This window comes from Tachysurus vachellii, chromosome 3 (assembly GCF_030014155.1).
Source record: "Tachysurus vachellii isolate PV-2020 chromosome 3, HZAU_Pvac_v1, whole genome shotgun sequence".
Taxonomy (NCBI): Eukaryota; Metazoa; Chordata; class Actinopteri; order Siluriformes; family Bagridae; genus Tachysurus; species Tachysurus vachellii.
The window spans coordinates 22,077,206-22,103,258 of NC_083462.1; the positions used below are offsets into that span (position 1 = coordinate 22,077,206).

The 26,053-nt window shown below is 38.1% G+C and overlaps 1 protein-coding gene across 6 annotated transcripts in view; it reads right to left on the minus strand.

Annotated features, from left to right (window-relative positions):
* Window positions 1-513: 513 nt before the first annotated feature.
* col12a1b (collagen, type XII, alpha 1b) overlaps window positions 514-26,053 on the minus strand; it is a 75,432-nt gene continuing 49,892 nt past the window's right edge. For 5 of the 6 annotated variants that reach the window (XM_060866281.1, XM_060866280.1, XM_060866279.1 and 2 more), the window contains 28 exons: window positions 25,330-25,449; window positions 24,800-24,946; window positions 24,266-24,382; window positions 22,372-22,524; window positions 22,211-22,285; window positions 20,684-20,823; window positions 19,532-19,655; window positions 19,120-19,263; window positions 18,364-18,528; window positions 18,074-18,112; window positions 17,529-17,667; window positions 16,135-16,277; window positions 15,423-15,532; window positions 9,706-9,864; window positions 9,300-9,377; window positions 8,043-8,129; window positions 7,122-7,175; window positions 6,924-7,019; window positions 6,392-6,445; window positions 5,886-5,939; window positions 5,727-5,780; window positions 5,492-5,563; window positions 5,003-5,038; window positions 4,818-4,884; window positions 4,500-4,682; window positions 3,341-3,418; window positions 2,482-2,652; window positions 514-1,321 (listed from right to left, as the gene is read on the minus strand). In XM_060866281.1, coding sequence (XP_060722264.1) covers window positions 1,197-1,321; window positions 2,482-2,652; window positions 3,341-3,418; window positions 4,500-4,682; window positions 4,818-4,884; window positions 5,003-5,038; window positions 5,492-5,563; window positions 5,727-5,780; window positions 5,886-5,939; window positions 6,392-6,445; window positions 6,924-7,019; window positions 7,122-7,175; window positions 8,043-8,129; window positions 9,300-9,377; window positions 9,706-9,864; window positions 15,423-15,532; window positions 16,135-16,277; window positions 17,529-17,667; window positions 18,074-18,112; window positions 18,364-18,528; window positions 19,120-19,263; window positions 19,532-19,655; window positions 20,684-20,823; window positions 22,211-22,285; window positions 22,372-22,524; window positions 24,266-24,382; window positions 24,800-24,946; window positions 25,330-25,449 — 2,984 coding nt within the window. In that variant the 3' untranslated portion in view covers window positions 514-1,196. Of the gene's footprint in view, window positions 1,322-1,489; window positions 2,225-2,481; window positions 2,653-3,340; window positions 3,419-4,499; window positions 4,683-4,817; window positions 4,885-5,002; window positions 5,039-5,491; window positions 5,564-5,726; window positions 5,781-5,885; window positions 5,940-6,391; window positions 6,446-6,923; window positions 7,020-7,121; window positions 7,176-8,042; window positions 8,130-9,299; window positions 9,378-9,705; window positions 9,865-15,422; window positions 15,533-16,134; window positions 16,278-17,528; window positions 17,668-18,073; window positions 18,113-18,363; window positions 18,529-19,119; window positions 19,264-19,531; window positions 19,656-20,683; window positions 20,824-22,210; window positions 22,286-22,371; window positions 22,525-24,265; window positions 24,383-24,799; window positions 24,947-25,329; window positions 25,450-26,053 lie in introns of those variants that run through there. The other variant, XM_060866282.1, reaches the window with a different exon arrangement.

Consider the following 26,053-nt stretch of genomic DNA (forward strand, 5'->3'; position numbering starts at 1 on the left):
AACAGAATGCACTGTTGTGTTTTATTCCTTACTGATGTACTATAGTTACCTAAAGTGTTAGCTTTTATACTGGACATTAAATTACATGCTATAGATTTTTTTTCACTAATTGAATTAATAAAGCATAAAAGCATTGACATTTTTAGCTACGTCAAAAAATCCAGAGCCTGTCAATATCCAGCACTACACCAGAGTCCACTATTTTTGCTGGTTTTGTGTCCCATGACCAGTATTTGCATGAAAGAACATGATAGGCTCTTATATTTTATTATGCAGTAAGACTTGGTTGTCACATGAAGCAATACTACTAACAAACTCTTTCTTAAAAATGCACCAAATCTAACGTAGGAAAGATTTATGTAAAGTAATATAAATTAACATAATTTAAAATATTAAACGGCAAGAAATTAAATAAAAAAAATGAATAAATAATAAGAGGTTCTGTTTTTGGATGTCTCTAGTGCCAGTGTTAAAATTTCTTTTTCATCAATCCTATTGAAATAAATGCAAGACTTTGAAATTTTCAGTAGTTTTATTGAAAAATGCCTCCTTTGTTTCAGAAATAAATAAGAAAATAAGGCTATGGAATTCACAATTTGCAGTTACAAACATGAAGCAGCAATACTATATCCATAGTTTTGCACACAAATGCCAACTGCGTTTGATACTGATAACACAACAATGAGAACAACTATATTCTGAGTAAAATAAACCAATCAAAAAACAAAAACAACAAATAAACTTCCTAAATATACACGACAGACATGCAATTCCACCTTTGGTAAAACATTGGCTGTGAGTTGATATAAAAAAAACTGATAAATATTCGGTTTAGGATAATGCGATGGAGGCCACATGTTACTGCAGATGATAAAAGAACAAACGTTTCTCGGGTGTTGAAGGCAGGGAACATGAATGAGTGATGTGTGGGTGTATATATGACATTCGCTTTGTGTTATGATCATGTTGGCAGGAGACAGAAAGTGTAACTTTCTCCCCAGCAATACAGATACATGCTGAGATTTAGCATAATGGAGCAGACAATTTACAAGCACCCAATGGGAGTAGATAAAGAAGAAAAATTGGTGTAGAGCCTCTGTCATGTCAAAAAAAGTTCATAAACCTTCATGACCTTCACTGCATGTGTGAATGAAAAAAACCGTAATGAAAAAATTTACATTTCTGCAAATAAATTTTTATGATGATGTCCATTTGAATTGTCTTCGGGACAGCGATCTCTTGCGGCGCTTGCTGGGTGAGAGCTCAAAGTCTTCTTCAGGTATTTGGAATTCACGGGGCTCGGGCTCAGGAGGAACCGCTTCTGCTTGAAAATATCATTTTGCCCAGTTGAGCAATAATGTAACAGTACACTTAAAGTCAACAAGAGCATTGTGTTGTAATACCACATTAAAAAACAATAAAATGTTCCCATTTTCTGATGAGTAGAATGAGACGAAGAACTGGGAGCAATGATTTCATATCAAACATATTGGAAGATTTAAGTATGTGACATAAGTAATTGTAACACAGCTGAAGAGCTGGTTGAGGAATAACTATACAATTGATGACAGAAGAGAAGACTTTCTAAAGACACCACCTCTGTGCACATGTACACAAATATCTTTAAAAAAAACTACAGGGTCTCGTCTAAAAAGGCACGAGGTTCAAATCGGCCCTGAGCAAATTCAAAAGGTATATTACTTAAAAAAAAAAAAAAAGGCAATCATGTTGGCATTCAGCAAACAGCAGAATACAAGGCACAAGCTGGCTACTGGTGTTAAAACTAATTTTAGTGAATTTGGGGTCATTTACAAGGCACAATTAGTTTATTTACAGATTAAAAAAAACAATGCATTAGGCTAAACATCAGCTGTCTTGGCTATAAATCCTCTTGGTTAGTAGGTGTTGCTGGTGGTGGTGTTTGTGTGTTTTGGGTCATGCTCCTTCACCCGCCTGTTTGGCGTTTGGCTTCGAGATTGTAAACAGGCCACTGCATTGCTGCCATCACCCGTTGCGTTGGCGGTTAAAGTTGCAGCAAACTCTTGTTAGTACCAGTCCGTTATTTTATTTTGTGGCATTGTGTTTCATTTGTGGCTTTATATTGTTTTCTATAGTGTTCATTAATCATTTTCTTGGTGATTATCCTCATAGGACAAAGCTCAATCAGGACTCACTCATGATTTCTGAGTGAAAGCAGCACGGATGCTTTAGAATGCTTACGAACCTGGAACAGGTCAGAGAGCGTGTTAGAGAAAGGAAACTACACCAGGGGGTTTTCACATACCTGATGCTATGTTAAAAAAAACACTAATTCTATTGGAAACTTTAGTGCTAAAGTAATGTATTGTGAGGTAGCTATGCATGCACTATGCTAATTGGTATTTATGCATGCATTATGCTAAAACATGCTATAGACGCTATTAGTGGTGTTTTCTAATGTTATGCAGAAGGGCTTTTTTTTGTGAGAAATGCCCTACATACCTCTGTATTGCTGCCCGTTATATGGGATCCCCACACACTGAGAGGAATCGCAGTAGCCTGGAGGGCCGGGTGGTCCTCGAGCCCCTGCAATACCATTACGACCAGGTGGACCACGAGGACCTTGAGCACCGGAGGGGCCTGGAGGTCCTTGTCTAGACTCACCTGGTTGGCCTGATTTAGAAAGAAGCAACTGATTTAGAAAAATAAAAATGCTTTGTTTTGTTTTCTTTTGTTTAAATAGTCAACTTAAAACTCAAAGCACAAGCAAAAATAATAAAGATGTAGTGTAAAACACTGAAGATAAGTCGTTGAAGGTTGAACATAATGTTGCTTTATGATTTTAAATATTTTCAATCGTAGATTCTCCAAGACCAAACACGACAGTTTCGGCTCATTGCTTATTTGCAAGCTAGCTGTGTTTGCATGCAAAAGGCAACAAGAAAACTACTTTAATAGTTAACAAACTATTTCAGTTCAAACCACTTGGCTAAACAAGTAAATAACGTTTTTATATTTGTTCACTTCTGTGCTACATGAATTATTTATTTTTAAACAGTACTTAAATAAAAAATTATGTCTGAGAAAGAAAGACTTATGCTTGAAATGGTCAGCCAGTTAGTATTATGTAAGAGTTCATTAAGAACATGAGGTACAGTAACACACTTGTCAAGGAGAACCTTATTGTTATAAAGACCCAGTAAAAACAAGCTAGCTGACACTCACTTTCGTTCAAAAGCCACAACGTAATAAACCAAACTGAAAGGAGAAAGACTTGCTTGACAACTGTACTAACCGCTCCTTAAAGGGAATGATTCGGCCATGTGGTTTTGTGTGCCTTTTTTTAAGTGAAAAGACTTACCAGGTGGTCCAGGGAGGCCTCGCTGTCCTCTCTCTCCAATCCCTGGACTTCCTCTGTCACCCTTCTCACCAGCTGGGCCTGAATTAAAACATATGCACATACAGAATTAGGGGGAACAAACAGAAAGAAATAAACCCCCACAAGCAATAAATACATGTGGATGTATATAGAATGTCTGGAAAGACTTCAAGGGAAAGTCCAATAGAAAATACAGGATGGAGAAGTATCAATATCTCCCCAGCCAAGCCTCTTGACATGGCTAGACATGTGGTTTTTGCTGTAATAATGCGCCTGATCCAACTGGAAGTAAATGGCAGCAGTCAGCAAAGAGCAAAGAGCAAAGGTTAGGATTTTTCTATTTTTTTGTTTATTTATTTGTTTATCATTTTTTGCTATTCAATTTATTCATTGCCATTTCCGATCCACTCCGATCCACTTTAACAGCTTTAATTTAAACGATCGAGTATAAAAGAAGTGTGTAAATATAAACCCAAGTCTCTATCATAACAGTCCATTGCTACAGATTTATATATAAAATAAACCGATTAAAAATAAATGATGTATATTCATTGGCAGGGCAAAGCTTTCTGTAAGAGGATGTTTAATTAACATTTCTATAGCATTGTATACCAGTGAATAAGCTTCTCACTATGGGAAAGTCATCTGGACAGAGGGAACATGGTGGTAAGTTGGTGTTATTAACGTTGAGATAGAGAAAAAAGAGGAGTAGGTGTAGGAACCTCTGTTTATAGCTGCTGAAATTAAACAGCAGAAAGCATAACTATTAATGGCTGAATACTCTGTTGTGCCTTTTTAATAAATTAAAATTGGCAAAGTTTACCAAACTGCTGTCGTATGTGAGGTATAAACCTCTTCATAAAGCTGAGATATAGAAAAATAATCAATGTCAAGATAACAGTAACTGTTCATTGTTGGGGTTGATTGATTGATTAATTGACTGATTATTTTCCTATGACTGCACACCTGCAGGGGTTTACTCCTTACTTTTATTTTAAAACATTAAAACATTTTTTGCTATAAATCCCTCACAGGAAAACTGTCATTGCCGCCCAACTGCATTGAAGTCTTAGACAGGTTTATTTGTAATATCTAACTCTAACGATTTGCCCCTGTGGGTGATATGAGGGATGAAACTCACCTATTTCTCCCTGTTGTCCAGGCGTTCCTGGCCTTCCTGGGAAACCGTTTTGTCCAGCCCGGCCAGGTTCTCCACGTGGTCCTTGAATACCAGGTAACCCAGGTGGGCCTGCAGGTCCAGGACTGTTACTGCGCATGTCACTGGGGATCTGGTTCAGCATTTCACTGAATCGGCTCATCTGACCTTGGAGTAGATCAGTTACATGTTAGCACTTGCTAGAACACAATGGACCAAATGAACTTTCTTGCATAATATGAAATGTACTGCTGTAAATACTACTTACGACCAAAAAAATTGTGAACTCAAAATAACACTTACTGTTGACTAATTGTTCACAGACTTGTCTGGCAATGGAACGCATCATGCCCTGAGATGCAAGGTCACCCTAAAAGAGATAACACCAGAATTCGTAACTGCAACTTCACCAAAATAAAAATATCAAAGGAAAAGAAAAATCTGAATCCAAACTATACATAAAAAATAAAATCAAAGCCATCACTCACTCTTTCACCCTTGTCTCCTTTCATTCCACTAGGTCCCTGTGAAAATGAAAAACATATTTTACTTTACATACGCCACCACATCTAAACACCCAAATCCCACTTGCCTTTAAATCTCCTCTACCACAGCGTTCACTGCTTTAAACAAACATCCATTAGTTTATCGCAAGCTGGAAAATCTCTCCGGGTGTTATTTGGATGTCACTGGAGCGGGTTTTGATGAATGCCTGAGGGCTGCTGTCGGTCTTTGAGAAAGAGGTAAAAGTGAGACGGTACGTCGTCCTCACGTCGTCGTATTTCACATAAGCCATCTGACAGCGTAATATTAAGCTCTTCTGGAATGTGGCTGATTTGATTGTCGCTTGTCTCACTGATACATATCTCAGGAAATATATCCCAAAGAAAGTATAAGATTTACTTTAGTGTCCACCTGTATTATAACATACCGTGTGATCTTAGTGTTTGAGTATGGTCTAGTGAGTATTTACTTACAGGAACACCGTTTTCACCAGACTTGCCAGGTTTTCCAGAAGGACCTGGCATTCCAGGAGATCCAGGTTGTCCCTGCACAAACATAACATCAAGTTCAAAATCAGTGCATTTTACAGAGGCAAAAACATCTCTGCATATCTTGAATGCTTCATGGTCACAAGAAAGAAGTACAACGGCATGATTTAGTATTTTCCTCAATAGATTTCAGTATGAAATCCTAATTATTAGAACGCACCATTGGTCCCGGCGGGCCTCTGGGCCCGGCAGGTCCATCTTTCCCTGGAGGTCCCTGTATCAAAACACACACACAATGAAATCCAGATTTCCACAGTAGAGTACAGGAAGAGTTACTTAAACAGTTATGCACTGCACTCTGACTTGCAGCAGAACTCACCCTCACACCAGCGATTCCCATAGGGCCGGTAGGACCAGCTGGCCCAGGTGGTCCCTAAGACAGACAGAAACACATTTACATGCTTGTTAGCACTGAACACATTTAACTCAACTAACGCTGAGTAAGCAACTTATACCGATCACAAAACGCACTTTAATATATACATGTTTTTATTTCTGATTTGTTTTAAATGGCTTTGGCAGTGCAATCATTTCCCCCAATTCCTTCCTTCCTCATCAATCGCAGCTCTGGAAATCGCAGGAAAGAATCAAACCATCAGATGCACTACAATTCTTAATATTATGTTGAGCCAATTTATGTTTTACAGATTAAATCTTACAGATCTTTGCCTGGAAGGAAAAACAACCTCCCTGCTAGCTAATAGCTGAGGTTCTGAGTTTGAAGTCCATATGGAGTCCATCCAGAGTAGTAGCATGAGTCTCACAGGGTTCTTGTTATTTCAGATTTTTCCTCCCAAATGCATGCTTATGCAAAAGAAGACTTACTTTCTGCCCAGGTAGTCCAGCATCACCAGGATCTCCTTTCGGTCCTGGACGCCCCTATGGAAAAACAGGCAGAAAACAAAGAGAGGAGTTCGTATTAAAACCGCATCCATCAAGGTAAGTGGAGGACTCTATGTACTGTCATTATACTGGAAATCTGACTCATAAAGCATGTCTGGATTTTGGGGACACTGTTGCTTCATGATGTCTGACTAAAAAGGGAAGTAAGAGACTCTGTGGCTGAGAGTAGGGAGGAAAGGAACTGGAGTCAGATTTATGTAGATACATTAAGAATAAGGTGTTTTAAAGGGTGTCGAGTATCCAGCATGAGGTTGACAGGCTCGAAGGAATGCACAATGCTGAACCACAGTTACTGTGCAAAATCCACTCAGGAGAAAATAAATGGCTAGAGTAATCCTTCAGTTTAGGGGCCCTTGGAGATTTACAGCTCACTACTGAGAACTGGCTGTGTGCAAAGACAATGGATGGGGAAGGAGTTAAAATAAGAAGGAAAAAAGCCAAAAGGAAGACTTACAGCTTCTCCTGGAATGGAGTGCCCACTGGGGCCCTGAGGTCCTGGAAGACCCATCGGGCCAGGTAAACCCATCTCTCCACGAGGTCCGACTGGACCCTACAGTACCACACATGAGAAAAGTATTTATATTGTATTGCTTCGATAAATAGCAGAAGTTAGTTGGAACAGGAAGTCTCTCCACTCCAAGATGATACTTACACCCGGGCCGATTTCTCCTTTTTCACCTCGAGGACCTTTGCTACCAGGTGCTCCCTGAAAAAAAAGAGAGATATTATATAAGATGCTCTAAGGATTCAATTATCAATCCAAAAGTTGCACTTGACTGTGTCGACATGGTTCGTCATCAATTTAGATATAGTAAAAGTAGAAATAATTCACTTTTTCAGCAGCATCTTGGATACACATATATTATGTATATGTTTAGCAGCTAAATCTAATTCTCTCTACAGTCAAAATGTATGGCATGTCTAAAAAGGCTAATGTTGAAATCTTTCACTTGTGTCTGATGCAAACTGTACTGTTCTCTGTACTGAAAAGTAATAATACAAATCAAACTACTACTAAATTATCCTTCTAATCCATCCTTACATCCAATTCTTCTTTCAAACATTAAGCCAGACTTCCTTCCTGTGTCTGATACCAAACTATGTGCTCAGGAAGCGAGTCCAGCTTCGAAAAGGCTGTTGTCCAATTTTTAATAGATAACTGTGCATCACAGAGTGTTAGAAAACCACAAAACAACGAGCACAAAAGTAACTTTGATACTTTGAGCTTCTCAACATTTCTTTACCACATTAGCATCAAAGTTATAAAGCTAAAGAAGCAAACTTTGAACACCAAACATGTGTTGGCATTTGGAATAAGGAGGACATTGTGTAAATTGTAGTTTAGGCCAAATTTTCTTTTCATAATGGCTAATGCTGTGCTCCTGATGGATAAAATCCTGAATGAGAAACAGGACAGTGGCCTAAGGCGAATTCTGCGCTTCCTAACAGAGCGCATGTGAAATGGATATGCTGCACTTTAACTAATGCTAAACAATGAACTGCAGGGTGCGGTAATTCCTAGTAGGTTGGATATAATGTCTGCTCCAGGTACTGAAATTAGAAAGCATCTTACCACAGGCCCCTGAGGTCCAGGAAGCCCCTCACTGTCTGATGTGCATGTGCAGGCGTTGGGAAGAGATGGACACTTGGACTCGTCTCTCTAGAACAGAAAGACGGAGTGAGTGAGATTAGCGGCGATGAACGAGGCCGTTGAGGATTAGAGCTGCATCAAGAGTAAATTTTATTCACAGAGGTGAGCTCACGACTAAATGAACACATGTAAAGTACCTAGGAACTTGTGTAGTTACTAGTGAATGCATTTACAGCACTCACAGGGAAAAATTAGCATAACAGTAACATTTGAGGGAATTTTCTCAGGATTTGGTGGAGACATGGGAAAGACATTTGCTTCGAACGTTCAACCCAAAAAAAATGACGTGTGTGTATTAAAGTCTACATTTTCCACCAGTGAAACACTTGTTCATGCTGACAGCATCATTTAGACACTGGGCTCTATTAAATATTATTCATGAGTGTGACATGACGAATGACAGCCTTTCAGCAGGGTGGCACAGCTATGTAATTCATGTGCTGTGGCTCTTTTGTGCTGACAGAGCTATTTCGAGCAGTTTTGCCCTGTGTGCAATGAGGAAGTACAACGAAAGTACGGGGGTAGGAAAAAAGACGATATAAAGACAGAGGCAAACTGCAGATCGATGACATTAAGCCGTTTTGAAGCTGCAGCTGAGCCGCTCTTATCCTTCATCTGCTAATTATATCCAAAACACCATCATTTCATGAGGCTTTAAAAGCAGCAATTTGCATTTCTTTCTTTTAAGGCTCAAATGAAAACAGTGAAGCGGCTGTTTCTCAGAGATGCTCATGCTACACATTGACCCTTAAGTCTGTCTTGCCAAAAAATGTTGCTGGCATCAAAGCATTTTTCTTTCCACACAAACACATTAGGACATGATAACCTTTCTGACAGATGTTCTGCCAAAGTATGAGCTATAACGGCAGTACATGGGCAAATGTTTTTGAGGGAACAAAAAAAATTATGGGTAAAATCTTCCAAGTGTGAGTGTTAACGACCCTGCAGAAACTAAAGGGAAAACATGAGAGAAATGACGACACCATTGTCCAAGCGCAGATGTTAATGTGTGGCTAATTATACTGACAGGTCTTTTTTTTGTGCCCATGTTACTTCATGGCATTATGTTAACAAATTAACACACTCAGGTCAAACACATTTACAAACAACATGGAAGCAGAAACCACCCAAAGTAACAAACAAAAAGGCTGGCTTTGAGTTTGTTTAGGTGAATCTTACCATTGAAGGAAGGTCACAACATCTGTCCCGACTGGTCCATCCCAGGCTACAGATTATATCGAACATCTGGAGCTGGAACTGTGCACCACAAATGAAATTGCATGTTAGATATCTTTGATCCAAGCTTCACATTTATAGAGTCAAAAGAGAGAGTGAGAGAGGGAGGGAGAGAGAAAGAGAGAGAGAGAGAACACACAACAACAAATATAAAACACCAGATAAAGATAAATGACATCCAAAGTTAAATGAAATACATCTGGGGTTAGCATTTAGCAACTTTTCTTAAATATACAAAATAGATAAAAGAATGGAACTCCACATGCTCAAATGCTAAAAATTTCAGGCAAATATATATATATATATATAAATAAATATATAAATAAAAAAAGCAAAAAGCACTTCTTACAGTTGCAGAGTCTCCTTTGGAGCCGATCGATTTGGACATTTTGCCCAGCACTTGATAACCATCTGCTGATGTATTTCCAGCTTCCTTAATTTCCTTCTCTGCCACCTGTTGACAGTCCAAGTTCAGTTTGACGCTGTTGGGTGAGACCATGATGTGGAGCTGAAAATAAAAAATGAGGCCCATGAGATTGTGGAAAACACCGGCTCATGATTGAGTCACTAGTGGATCGGACCACTGTCGGTTTCTCTGTGTCTGTGTAAATAAGGGGTATCACCTCTTCATGGCCTCTTAGAGATCTCAACTGATCCTTAACAGTTTACCATGTTTTACATTGACCTAGATTACAAAAGCTGTGTATGGATACAGAATGCAGATGTGCTGATCATGAGCAGATCTGGAAGAGAAAATAGCCTAAATTGGAAAATATTTCCAGATGCACCAGATGCAAACAAACATCAGATGGATATTAGCAGATTAGACTTGGTATCTTCTGAGCTTTCCCTTGTGTCATTTTTTTAAAATCATGGTTATTAGTCATAAAAATAAGCATCACAGATTTAGAGATCTTCAGAGATCCTCATCTCAGTTTACTTTCTGTGTGGAGTTTCTCATGTTTCTGTTATGTCTGTGTGGGTTATCTTTGGATTTCCAGATTTGTTCCCAGATGCTCGGAGGTGAACAGGCTTCACTGAATTGGCTCTAGCCGTGAAAGTGGGTGTGGCCATTGCCCTGTGATGGACTGGCAGTCCATGTGTACAATATTCCCATTTTGTTCCCACTGTACTCAGAATCTAGCCAGTAGAACATGGTTACAGAAGGAGTGAAAGTCTTGCATTTACTTCCCAGTGTGTGGTCTCTTGTATTAAAATCATGTGAAATCTGACAGATACTTTATATCGTAGAGCAGTTTGTCTGCACTGCTAGTGTTAATATTACACACATGCCATAAATATGCCCAGAACACCAGCGTTTACAATGATGGAGTTAAGTCAGTGATATTATTGATGATATCTATCTTTTCTATCTCTCGCTTTCCAAACTCTGCACGCGTCCCACTCAACAGCAACACTCAACAGCAGCTGTTCCCCACTGCCTCCTCCCTTTGGGAGATTCTTAAGATCACGCCATAAGAAGTGTGGGTTCTGCTCAACATCACTGGAAGTGGAGGTTCTAGGTTGACGTGAACACTGTCTGGACGTCACAGTACGGTCATGACTCTGGATTTCAGACAGTCTACAGGCAGGAACATCATGCTGAGAGACTTTGAGCAATGTTTTCCTTTCTTCCTGAACAGGGGGTAAATGAGGTGAAGAGAGGCAGCACTAAGAAGATGGGAAAGAAGAGTGGAAAAAAATACCTTAATGGGACAACATCTGGGAGTCAGTGTGTCTCGGAGAAATGTTACTTACTCAGCAGACCTTCATTGTAGAGCTCTGGTAGATTTCTGCCTCCAGCTCTGACAAGGCATTCAGGATACATTCAACTGCACTATTATGTAATGCAAGTTGCACCTCCAAATTTCTTAAGCAATATGTCAGACTAAATAAAAACTTTCCAACATCATCTGGGGTAACCATGTAGCTCATTTTAGGAGGATATTTCGAAATAAACCTTGCTGTTCAAATGTAACTTGTCATAATATGCATGTATTCTTGTTCTTGTTCATGTATTCTTCACAGGCACTTATACAGTACAACATCAACATTTCTTTTCCGTTGATATGGTACATTTTCCGTGAGAAGACATACATTTAGACTTTTTTGGATGAAGTTTCCAGTCTCCTGGTAGCATGACAAGCTCCACTTTTTGTCTTAATAACTTTAAAAGTAAAAAGATAATAGGTGAGGGAACTATTGTTTGTGCTTAAGCTGTTATAACATAAGCAATATCAAGAAATAACTTTCAGATATCTGATCTGATACACAAACCTGTTTAAAAAAAAAGAATTGTTTAAAAAAATTTCACCGCTGACAAATTCTGCGGTATAAGAAGGTTTAAGATTTGATGTTATTGGAAAATAAACATCTTTGAGAATAAATCTTTGGATATTATTTAAAATAGGTAAATAAAGAAAACAATTTTCATGTCTTGGGCAATTCAAACACACAGTGTAGTGGTAGAGTTAATTCATTTTGTCCTTTAAATACAGGCTTAGTATTATATTTAAGTGCATTAGCAAATTTAAAGGAGTCAACAAATTGGTAAAAGAAATCGTGTGGACCATGAAGCTCTCCATGGTACCAAACACAAGACTGTATGTGGTGGTGTGAGTTCAGGTTGCACTGGAACTGTGCCACAGTTCCCATGAATTAGAGCACAACTCAGACAAGAGTCTGCAATTTATCAGGATGTAACTTAACTTGCACGCGAGTTTAACACGATGATGACATCATTAGTTTCCACGACACACTTGTAGCATGAGTGCAAGGGAATATTTTGGGTCACAGAAGATAGTCGATATAGAAAGGAACTCAACAGAATAGAAAAGGTGTAATACTGTATATAGCCACCTATTGAACATAATCATCTTCTGACAGCTGATTTCTGGATGTTTACATTGTCTTAATTTCCACCAGCACAAAGCTAGAAGCTCACTATCTAATAAGCCTATTATATTGTATAATAGCGTCTGTTTCTAATAATACAATGATCGAGACATTAATAGGTTTACACATCATGTCAATAAGAGGTGTTAATGTGTCATTAAGAGGTTTGTGGCATATAAACCAGCTTTTTCAGACAGTCTAATCAAACTGCATAAATATTGATCCAGATGATGCTGTTGTTATGATAATAACAGTGATAGCTACTCAATAATCTCAAGAATACCGGCCCAGGAAATGAAGTCCATGGCTGGTATTTAAGCTTCTGTGGAATACTTGAAAATGTCATAAAAGAGGTTTCCTGAAGACCAAAACATTTTCTTAGTAAAGTAGCTCCTAGAGCAGGGCTTAAGAATGAATAGGAGTAAATCTTAGCAGTAATGCTTATGACTGCTCCATGAATGACGTTGCAATTTGAACTTATATTTAAATATGATTTTAAAAAAGAACGTTTTTTAAAAGTGCAAACACAAGTAAAATAGTTTTAAAAGATGAATATATTACTGTTTAGTCTGGGACAAAACCCATTTTAAGATTTAGCCTGTTTATGCCATTTAACTGTTCTCAGTTCAAAAAAGCCCATGAATCAAATGCAGTCCTTTGCCAACCTTTGTGGCTTGGAAAACTCAAAACCTGCACCATACAGCAAGCTCATTTATAAGACCAAGAGAGATGAAGACAACTACACAGAAGCACCAGTCAGGAGTAGAGGCTTCAGTTAGAAAGTCTAAATCATCTGTGTTTATCCAGGAACACTAGATGATTTAACACTGGGGGTCCAGAGCAAGGCTTTCTACAGTATGTGTAAATCAATTGATGTTTCTTGATGATTTTTAGGTTAAAATAGGTTGGATTGCTCTTCTCTGAAGATCTATGAGATCTGAAGCATGGTATGTAGTTTGCATATAAAAGTATATATTTGTAAAGTGAAAGATAAAAGATTGTGCTGCTTAATTTCACTCCATTTACTCGGGAAACTTTCTGGGACGTTTTAGACAGCTTCCTGTGGGAGTAACAAGGACTCTCTGCATTTACATCCATACAGAGAGGTAACCAAAAAATAATTGCTACTGCAGTGTAAGCATAACTACAGGAATTCCCTCATCCTGGAATCAAACTAATAGGGACACACAGCCAGACAGAGAGACAGGGAGGATAGGGAGGGAGACAAAAAGCAAAAGATAGATAACATTTGTGTAAGAATCGTTGAGATATGTAATTTGTAATATGTAATTTTTTAAAGAGAGACCTCAAGAATCCAAGATATTGATAGAGAGCCAGAGAGAGAGCAGAGCAAGACAGCCTTCCCCCTCTGCTTGGCCTGCCATTTCACTCACGTTCTGATGTAATTGTTTAATGGCTAATCCGGTGACCCAATATTTTCCAGCTCTGACTTCCAGCGAACAACTCCACCATGTTTCAAGAGCTCCAAACAGACTGTAGATTCAAGCGAAAATGCGAGAGCTTAGCAGTCCTCACGATCATCACATAAAGAAGTGATTGTAAATGAAGTGTTGCTACAGTACATATCCCTCCTCATTCAGTCTGTTCTGAAGCTGGGCAAACAGAATTAAGCGGTTTTTCAGAAAGAGTATTAACTTTGTGTGTGTGTGTGTGTGTGTGTGTGTGTGTGTGTGTGTGTGTGTGTTTGTGTGTGTGTGTGAATCAGAAATTTTCCACAATGTTCTCTTTACCCCAAATATATTTGAGCAGCCATTTGTTGCCTGCGGGTTTCTTCTTTAGTTTCATAGTATAGCTACAAATTCTGTTCTATTCTACAAAGTCTGTCTCCCAAAAAGCCTCTGATTAATATATTTTACAATAGAGTGTGAAGCCTGATCCTGACCACTTCTATTCTACTGCTGTGCTACAACCCGTTTCCTCCTGATAACCGTGGCGATCCTACAATTTTATGCTAAAGATATACACATCGAAACTCCTCCTTCTCTAGTTAATCTGACCTGGATTCTTTCCATTATAGATTTGTACTTAGACCTAATCAAAAAGACTAGGAAGCTAGGAATGAACATCTTTTCAACACACTCAGTACTGTCTCATTTTATAGCATACTGTAATGATTTATAATCCCACTAACCAGAGTCACGCAGAAGGAAAAGGGTTCTTGTGTGAAACTTGGTCCTCAGGTTTGTTCAAGTGGGACTGAAAATACATCTGGATTTCAGTATAGCTGCTTTGTTAAATGTGCTATAGACATAAAATTGAATAATGTCATTTAGAAAATGACCACATCTTGGCTTCATGACAAGATGTGGACATTCTGTGTTCACCTAAAAGCTGAAACTTGTCATGCTAGTCCACCAAAAAGACCACATATGGTTTAAAATGTCATAAATATTTGGACACCGAGGTGACACACACTTCATTACTCTTGTCTTGGCTGATCAATTACATGTAAGGTAAGTAAAAATCTTAATAAACATTCCTGTATCCCGCTACAGATTCAACGCTATGTTACAAAATCTACATCGGAGGAGCTACACATTTTTCCCAGCTGAAAAGTTTGGAATGCACAACATCAAACGTTTTCCATGAAACATTCCGTGCAATTCAACTTTTTATGTACTAATACATCAATGAAAATGTCAGTTGTCCCGAAACAGCCGCATAACAACTTCCATTCCAATTCCCGCTCCTTGTTCCATTCAGACTTTGATTCACATTAGTTTGGTCTATGAATACAAATTAGTAACTGAGAGCTGCTGAGGCTGAGAATATTTTCTTTCAGGCCATGTATCAGGACTTTCAAGTTGTGTATAAATGTCCCCCTCTACAGCAAGCAACCTTATGAGATAATAGGTATACTGTGAAATAGCTATATACCCCATATCAGCTGTCTAACGGTATGATGCCTTTAAGCTATATATTAGATAACAGCTCCAAAGTGCCATCTGCTAAAGAACAGACATTTACAAACCACCTACAGGCATATCACCTGTAATAGTAACATCTGGAATGCCTGCTATCCTAGACATCTGTATACCCTCAGGTCAGTGAAATGTAGGCGCAACTGAAAGCACTTTTGATTGACGTGCCACATCCCATATCGATACACACACAGAGGTCCACGTAGAGCACAAAAGCAGCAGCGTTCACCTTGTGGAAGCTTCCATGGAATATTTTCTTCAGTTGGGGACTGTCAAATGTGGCCTTCTGAAGCTCTCCTCGTGTGTCCTTGTTATAAAATGATATGGTCTGTTTGGAGGCTGCAAAAAGAGAGAGAAAGAGAAAAGGAAATTGTCAGATAGGCCTCCAAGCTCTTCCTAGGCTCAGTACCATACAGAGCAAACATCCTTCACAGGAAACATTTATGAGCAACACTGAGATGTTGCGTGAAGCCTGCACCAAATATGACAATTAGTAAATCTTCTGAAGCATGAAGCTTGGAGGAAAGAAGTCGTGCAAGGTCAAGGCTGCATACTTAGAGAGGCATAGGAAAACAGGCTTGAAGCCTGGAGACCATTAGATACCATTCATGGTGATCTGAGGACAGCCAACTGAAATAGGAATGAAAATAATAAAAGGGAGAAAAGTCAGCTGGTGTGCATCTTCTGTCATTAATGAGATCTGATGTCTTCTCACTTCTGCGTGACTAACGTTGTCTGAGTGATGTGACTAAATATATGATGTGAGTTTCTGATAGATGGATAGATAGATAGATAGACAGACAGACAGACAGACAGACAGACAGACAGACAGACAGACAGACAGACAGGTAGGTAGGTAGGTAGGTAGGTAGGTACATATGAATAAAATAGTCTATCAAAAAATTTCCATTTTTAATCTGAGGGACTAAAGTTATACTTACGGTCAATAGTGACACCGACCTCAGGCTTGTGGTTCTTATCAGACACTTGCCAGATATCGAAAGGCTGATTGGGCGTGTCTGGAAGAAGTCTGAACATCAGAATAATGGTGAATGATGGAGGAAGGCCAAATGGATGGATGTCTCTGTGAAGCACAAATAGAATGAGTAGAATGAGGTTAATACTAATTTCTCAATAAATAATTAAATAAATCACTAACACCGCTGATAGTGAATAATACTGAGACTTTCACCTGTATTATATTAGGGCAGCTAGTTAAAGGTTAGTTCCTGAAGTAAATGTGTTGGCAAGCGTGAGGACCTGAGTAAATTTTGCAAAAGGCCGAATTGTGAGTCTCAGAGCATGGCTGATACATATACAGTATAAAAAGGAATAACAGATAACAGATCTAGGAGCCTGTTTTCACATTAGCTTTCCAGTGTCCAATTCTAAGACATTCCCAAAGGGCGATTTAAAATCAAATTCCGGTACAAAGTAACTGGATATATATTTAAACTGCAGTGTAAAAGATAAAAAAGGTAATAGATTTGTGGAAGAGAAGTGAAATAGAATGCTTTGGGAAGCTTTTGTGTGACAGACACTGAGACTTGAGTTAAAACGAAGCCCTTTATCAGCACCTGTCAGGATCGACTTTAACAGGGTACCATAAATCCCACAAACCTCGTTAGATAGCACTGAGGTCTAACAGCTTAACTGAGAGTTGTCATGTCAAGTTTAGAACAACAAAACTGAAAGCGCTCCGTCATCCTCTAATGGCATACTTTCAGCAACAAGCTGTATTTACATCTGCAATTGCCTTGATGCGAACACTATTTATCACGTGTAATGAACATCATTAGTGCCGTTTTGTAAGACTAAGGATACAGAAGGCCTCAAAGAACTCAAGATTGGGACTAGCTTTATTTTTCTTTTTGGGTAAACCAATAAAATGTGTTTTCATATATGTTTCTTTTCATAATTTGAAAAATGTCAGGTCACTGATTGGTCCCTGATTAAACAAAAATAATCCACTTATAAACCCTAATTTAATCTGCAAAAGCTTCAGCAATCACAAAACACGACATCTACAAGAAAAAAGAAAACAGTAAGCACACTTTCACCTTTTAAATACTATTTTATTTACAATCAAATGTTTTGGATAAAAGCCAAATTTGGCCATAATGCTTATAAACCTGTGTTAACATTTTAGATTTTATTTAGATAATATAGATAATATTTTTGAATAATCATGGGAAGAGAATAGAAATTAAATTTATTTTTTTTTCTTTGACACGCAGATATAATTTCCAATCCCTACTAAGAATGAAAGGAAATGTGATCCCAGGATTTATACCTACAGTATAAGACAGCATACATATAGGTGTAAAGAACTTACACTGAAGGCTGACTGATGAAGGCATCTTTATGGAGCCTGTAGGCTGTGTAGCTGTTGAAGGAGCCTGGCTCCATTGATACACCCTTAACCGAAGCGTACATCTTTTCAGTCAGATTGAACGCCTCGAGCATTCGGAAGCCTGCGGGAATGCGGACAATAATAAATTATTGAAGCAAGATGGAAAAAGGGATATGCCGAAAATATTTGAACTGACTGTTGAAACAAAACTCCTGAGAAACTGCACTTTTTCTCTTTTTTGCTTGTTTTTTTTTTGTTTTTTTTGTTTCAAAAATACAAATGTTTAACGGCCAACTATTTAAAATGATCATCACCACACTGTATACCGTTTTAGATTATATTTGTAGTAGAATCTACAATATTTTTTACAAATTTCTAGATTATTTTTAATCAAGTTTTTACTAAATGCTTTGGTTTAAAGCACAAAACATTCTTTAACACTTCGAATGCTTTAATGGTTTTAAAAGTCATCCTGTACAGTATGTGTATATAACGCTATAAAGTATAATTATATTTATTATCTGTACCTGGAGATGTGAAGCCGTTCACATAGATCAGAGGACAAGCTGTGAAAGGAATAAGAAAACAATAATGTTCAATAATGAATAAAGTTTAATAAAAAACTAGTTACCTGCATTAAAAAAATGTTAAAATACAAACATCATAATATTTGAATAAATCATTTATTTAGAATTAACACTACCTTTGATACTTGTTAAAGAATACATTATATACAACTATGACTATGGAAGCACATTTTTATTGCTACTGCTTTCAATAAAATGGAAAAATGGACTTTTGGGAATTTTAGACTTACAGGAAGACGCAGTCTCACAGATGAAGGTCACCAGATTGTCCTGTATCGTGGCAAAGGCATCAAAGTCATCCACTATGAAAACATGGCGTTCGCTTGGCTTGCTGGCGATGTTCTGGAGCTCAACGAAGTCCACATCAGCCACTCCAACCACAAACACACTGTAACCTGAATAACAGAACACACCTAGGGGTCACACCACTACACTGATCATCAAAAATTTTATGTAGATTATTTTTTTTTTATCACTGCCAAATGAATTCGAAGAAAAATATTCCATAAGGATCAGTTGCTAATTGCTGGATTGTGTTAGAGTTTAAAAATAATACAAATGTAAATAATAGTATTAAAGCTTTTAGAATATTTAGAATAATAGTAAAGATTTCAGAAAAGCTTCGAGTTTTGTGATAGCATCGTGTTTTAAAGCACTGGACAAATAAAACTCAACTGAATTAAATAACAAATAACCTTCAATTCACTTTTAATAAATAATATAATAATAATAGCAATGATTGGTGTTTTCTGGTTGATCAAACAAAAGAGTCACAAAAGTATGTACAGAGAAGGTGTGTCCTTATACACTTGTATAAAATTTATACAAATTTAGTCATTTAGATACACCAAAAAATGCATGTAAAAAAATTGTAAACAAATTTTTAGCAGTACCTACTGGTTTTAAAAAAAAAGTAATAGCAACCTCATTGACATGTAATATCTTGCCATGGCCCAGGCATGTACAGTAAAATGACTGGGTCTCACCAGCATGTTGCAGCCTGGCAGCATTTTTCTGCACTTCATCCTGAGACCTTCCATCAGTAACAGCCACCACCACCTTCGGGACATTCCTCCTCATTCCACTGTCTGACGTGATCACTCTGTCATACACGTATTTCAAAGCAACGCCTGCACAGCAAATACACAGATGGTCCTTATGTTGACTATTTTCCTAACTATGAAGTTACTGACAAAAGTCTTAAAACTCTATTTCATCCTCCTATCCAATATCTGTGGTAGAAAAGTACAGTGGGTGCAAATAACATCACCGTGTCATAATATTTGTTCTGGTATAATCGAACATGCCTTCACATTTTAGATTACAGAGCACAGTATGAGAAATAAGATAGACAATGTGTAATAGTGTAGCTGAGGATTACTGGAAGATGCACAGCACCTGTCTTTGTGTTTCCTCCCTTATAGCGGATGAGCTGCAGAGCTGACAGAGCAGTGCCTTTATCATCGTAACTGTTCAGTCTGAACTCAGTCCTGGCATCGTCGCTGTACTGAACAAAAGCAACCTGGCACATATACAGAGAAGTGATCAATAAATCCGAATCGAAAATTGATATTTGTGAAGAATTAGCTTAATAAAATTCCTTTTGATGTTCATGAATAGTTAATGATTAGTTCATGCCTAGAAATAGGACACATCAATCTGATCCTGATTATGTTTTTTTTCTTGGCAGAGCATCATGTTACCAATGTAATAATAAAGACTTTAAAGATGAGATATACTTCTATGACAAATCATCCTTGATTATTTTGTTTTCATGGTTTCAAATGTAATACACACTTAGGTAATACACTTATTGATCCCAAGACCAATCTTTCTTAGCTTGACCCTTTAATGGCTGCTATCTGCCAGCACTATGGTCACAGTTTCAGCATTTTTCAGCATTTATCTTAAACATTTTTGTTTTAATTGAAGCTCAATGCATAGTCCAAATATATGCCGTGTACTATGTTACCCCAAGGTTCTTGTTTTGTTTTTTTTTTTAGATTAATGACCGACAGCAAAAAACAGCTACTTTGTTTTAAATTGTTCGCTTTAGACATTAAGCTAAATCTTATCTGAACTCAAAACCCTAAACCAGAAAGCTTATTATAAGCCATGTGTTTGCATACATTTTGATTCAACTATATATCAGTTTTGATTAATTTAAAATGGATATATCCATTTTCTGTAGCATTTATCCTACACAGGGTCATGGGAAACCTGGAATCTATCCCTGACACCGAGTATGGCCTGCCAACCCCTCACAGGTCACAATATCACACACACACACACACACACACACACACACACACACACACACATTCACACATTATAGACAGTTTAGAGATTCAGCCTATAACAAATGTCTGTGGACTGGGGGAGGAAACTGGAGTACCCAGAGGAAACCCATAAAGCACAGTCTGAACATGTAAACTTCACACAATCCAGTAATAGGCAAAATTGGCTTCAATTTTTATGCAACTATTCCAGAGCTTCTGGAAGAAGCATTTGTTTTCAGGCTTAAAGGCTTCCTGGAAAGTTTGTCCATACCTGCATTCCTGATGGGCCAATGACATCAAAAGCTCCCATGATACTGAAGATAAACTGCCGTACTTTGTGGAAGCTATCTTCACCGATGCTCCATGAACCATCAATAAGGAACACAACATCTGCCTTGGCACCTTTGCACACTGAAGCAGAAAAACAAAGTCGTTCAGATTCAGTGCCATAGTTCATTACTCAGGCTCTTTCATAAAGACCTACACAAAGCTTTTGCTGTCTGATTAGAGTCAGACATTCAGAAAAAAAAGTTCTACAAACAAAGGCATTGACACTACACATTGCAATTATGCCTTTAATCGATCAAGCTTTTATGTGAAAACAAACAAAAGCAGCAGAACACTTGATCACCGGAAAAGTCTGAGAGATTTAATAGCTGTTTAACTCAGAAGAAAACTGGCAATATTTTACAAGATAATGTTTGCCTGATGCACTGCAGCTTTGCAGAATTGCCCAAATACTACACAAACACCATTGCGTGCATTCTCAGATTGTGTAAAACACTTTCTGGTCTCCCTTAACACCTGAACTGAGCAACATGCATGAAGTGGAAACAGATATGCCTTCCAGCATATAGCCATCATGGTTAAACATGGGCAGAACTTAGATTGAGAAAAGAAACAGGATTTGAAAAGACTCCAGTGTAGACTTGGTGTTTGTCCAGTTTCAGTAAAAAAAAAAGCTGAATTCCATGTTTATTGGACGAGGGCTGTGGTCCAAGGTATTAAATTGATACTGATTACACCTGTCCAAAAGCTTTTACCTAAGTAAGTTTGAATCCTTACAGCTTGACATGCTCTCTTTCTCGGCAATCCAAGTCACCCACACAGTAATCTTTTAAAGGTCAGTCAGTGAATGAGTGAAAAATTAGTAACCCTTTTTTTGCTAAACCGAATCACTTCTGAGGTCTTTTAACACAATTAATTCTTTGTCCAGTCAAAACAGTTTATTTACAACACTTTAGTTGAGGCAAGCCACTCCATTTGGACGTGACTTTAGGTATATTTCTCCAGCAGCATATATTTTTTTCCAATAGCTGCCACAGCAGACGGTGTTTATACACTGCACGCACGCCACAGAGATATTCGATCCTGACAAATGTACATCCATCTTGGACACAGGACAGCTCATTCTGACCATGTTCCACTCAGATAAATGCCAAATTGACAACTGTCTGCTCAGTCTCAGTGCAAAGTAGCTCTAGACATGTATGTTTAAGGAACAGTTCAGCCAAAAAGTAAACTGATTCAATTTTCCATGGGTGTTTGATCAGCCAACATATTTAGTTGTTTTTGGGAAACGCTGTTAAGACGTAAGGGAAGTTCATAGCCACCAGTTTAGAATCAATCAACATCATATTTTGTTGTACTTTTATGATGCTCCATATCCACATTCAATCCCTATTCTTGGTTTGATGCGCATAATTTTAAAAGCATTGTTAAACTGAAATCTATCCATACAGTGCAGTTTTTCAGTACTGTATATTCAGTATATATAGAAGAATAAGAGAGTGCTGACCTGCCCAGCCAGGAGGAATGGTCGGTGGAGGAGGAGGAGTAGGAGGAAGAGTCGGCACCGGCGTTGGCTTTACCACTGTAAGAAACCGAAGCAGCTAAGCAGATAAGCTTTTTTTCTGGATCATAAAATCAGTGTGAAAAGTAAAAGCCTATGATACGTACATGTACGCTCCTTGGTGCTGACTCCAGGTCCCTCCAGGTTGGGAGTTTGTACAAACACAGTAGCGCTATATAGAGAGTCAGGACTCAAGCCGTCAAAGCAGTACTGACTCTGCGCAGCTGTGATGGTGGTCTCCTGCTGACCTTTAGCAGATGCTGCAACATCAAACCAGACAAAATAACATGAGCACCGGCAACAACTCTTCAACAGGAACGCTTCTTACATTGCACTGAGGGTCTAAACATCAGATGACATCCACTATTCAGTTAGATCAGTTTTCAAGACTAATCTTTCATTTAAACTAATAAAAATAACACAATGATGCATCATACATACATAAAATATTTATTTATAGGCTTGTGTAAATATCTTATATAAGGTTAGATTAAAGCCACCATAGTGCCCTGGAAACACATTATACCAAAGAAAGAAATATAATTGCTGGCTACTATAGCAACTGCATGTCTAGAAAGAAAAATGCAGTTTTATATATATACATATATGTAAAGTATATACATATATATATAAATACATATATGTAAAGTAAATACATATATAATAATAATATATATATATGTAAAGTATTATGTGTCAGCTGTAGCAAACTGCATTTTTGAATTTAAGTGAGTAACGTGACGTGACATACAGCTAAGTATGGTGACCCATACTTAGAATTTGTTCTCTGCATTTAACCCATCCAAAGTGCACACACACAGCAGTGAACACACACACCGTGCCATTTATGCTGCGGCACCCGGGGAGCAGTTGGGGGGGTTTGGTGCCTTGCTCAAAGGCACCTCGGTCATGGTATTGCCGGCCTGAGACTCGAACCCACAACCTTAGGGTTAGGAGTCAAGCTCTCTAACCATTAGGCCACGACTTCCCCGAATTGAATTTTGGTTACACTATTCATCTTGCCCTGTGAGCACTGGCTTATAGACCACTTTTAGTCTATATCTTTCTCTCTCTCTTTGAAAAATCAGTGCACATGATGTAGACAGTTCCAGTCTTAAAAACTCTTAACTGCATATTATAGGATTGCACTAAAAAATAGAAAATGAAACACTATTCTATTACACAGTCAAATTGACTAGACTCTAAATTTAATTTTAAGATACTAATGTTCTCCTACTTCACTGAAATCTATGCTCACAAGCCACTGCTTATTATTCAGGTAATTTATTCATATGTGAGTAAATATATCTAGCTTGCAGACCCTGGCTTTAGGACCTATGCTGTGTACTGTCCTGATTTAATCTAAAATCAGCTCTTCCTTTCTCACATAATGTCATTAACCACAGGGTGATTCTTTAGTAAAACAGAATGTGATACCTAGGAACACCTTCTTAAACCCCAGACCATGTGTGTTTCTTATTAATCTCAGATCTTTGTGGCGAATTGATTTTTTTTTTATGTCTCAGCCATATTGGCACTTTCTTCTGTGTCTCGAAGATGTGCTTTGGGTCATTGTTTAACTCTCAGGAATTTGCCGAATGGGCCGAGAGTGTGGATATCCTCCAATGTCCTGGTCTTTTTATTTTTTTTTGACTAAACACCCTTAATCTATGTGTGAATAAGAACCAGATGGATTTAAGGAAAGAAACCAAACTTTCTAGCCTGTCCAAATCGATTAAAACTCGGTGGTCGAGTTTATTCTACATATGTCCTTTGACAGAGAATAAACGAAGAAAAACACAGAGGATAAACATTCAGTCCATTCGACTGACGTGTTGTCATTCCAGTAGACTGATGACACAATAAAAGGCAACAGAAACGGGTCGCTTCGGCAACGATCGACAAACAACTTTAACTATTTATACAAACAAGGGGGGGTAAATTAAACCAAATGATCTGGACATGATCGAAATACACGTCAAAGTGGTTTGTGTGACTCACGATCCAGAGGATTCAGCTTGATCCTGTAAGAAGTTGCACCACGGTGAGGTGTCCACTTGACGCAGAACCGGTCATAGCCAACGTTGTATGTTTCCAGGTTGGTCACATTGAGGTAGACTGAGAAGATAGACAGAGAAAAGAAAATGATTTTCCTTCTAAAACGACTTCTCCTAACATTGCTTTCCTGCTTCTTTAGATTAAGGTGTATAGTAGAATTTTATTTTTATCCACATTTGTTTTTCATGTCAAAGCAGTTATAATAAGCACAGTGAACACCTGTTAAGGACTTTCATTCATTCATTCATTCATTAATCTTGAATAACCACTGAATAACCATGTCATGTTGGGTACGCCATCAATCCAGAAAAAATAAAAGCATCATATTTTCTTTATTGTTTCCCAGACCAATCTAAAACTGCCTTAACATGAAAGAGTGTCCTACTTATAACACCACCGTAACATTTACCGTACTGTATTGCAAAGTTCCTACTTTGTCATGAGAACCGTGTTATGATTTAAGATTCAATCACGTACGTGTTGTTCCTTGTCCTGTGAGTGCTTCGCTTACACCAGCGTCATACTGAGCGTACACTTTGACATCGTAAGTTGTGCCAGGTAGCAGGTTGTGAAGAGTATATGAGGTAACATCACCGACAAACACCTCCAGCGTCTCATCCTTATCTGAGAAGCCCGAATCACAGAAAGTCTATACATGACACTTGCATACACACTTTTCATACATGCTGTTTATTTTCCTATTTATGCATTGGATACTTTGCAAAAAAAAAAAAACATGAGGTTTTGTATGTTTGTGCTGTTTTATTGTTTTGTGTCATTGTTTTGTTGTGTATGTGTTCCACCATTACATTGATAATACATTCTGTAATCTGTTTAAATGAGACATCTTGAAGTTTATATGTACTAATTTAGTGGTTTAAACAGTATAAGGTATCACTTTTGGATGTGTGAGCATGAACGCAACTTTTGACAAATGCAATCAGTTTTATGCACATAATTGTTATTACAGGTGTATTTGATAGGAAGAGAAAGAGATTGAAACGTACCTGTGGGCTGATAGACGAGTTTGTACCCAAGCACCGGAGCTGGAGCAGGGTCCCAGGCCACACGGAAACGTGTGTACCATTCATCTGACACGCGAAGGTTTCGAGGCTCCAGCAGGCCAACTGTTGGTCCAAAGCATACAGCAGAGAAATACCTCAGTTCTGAATCCCTTCCGCCAATTACCCAGAGAAAGAACACTAAAGCATGACTCAGTTCCATTGGGTAAAGAAATCCTTATTGGCTTGGCACGGCCCGGAGCCGCTACTGATCGGGTCCACATGATTTTTCTGCACCGTGTTTATGCTGTCTTCATGGGGAATATGTATGTTTAGACTAGGTTTATTTTATTTTCACCGTGGTTTCACCAAGGTAGCTACAATACAGTATGAAGTGCCAGGCGTAACACTATTAGGCGTAACACTATTACATGCCAATATATTCAAACTCACAATGACATTTACTGTTCAAATAGCATCCTGCATCCTATCAGAAATCAGGCTCAGACAGGTTGCTAAATTTAAAAGAAGGTTTTTTCTTTTCTACTAGTACACTGGTGCTCCATTCTACTGGTGTAATGGAAATCGACTTATTTGACAATTTCAATCAGTATAAACAAATGAGTGATTTTATGGACAGAAGTCTGATATAAAATTAGTTAGGACATTGTTGACTTTGTTTTTACCTCTGACGGGATTTTGAAAGTAACACTTGCTTATGAACGAGCAC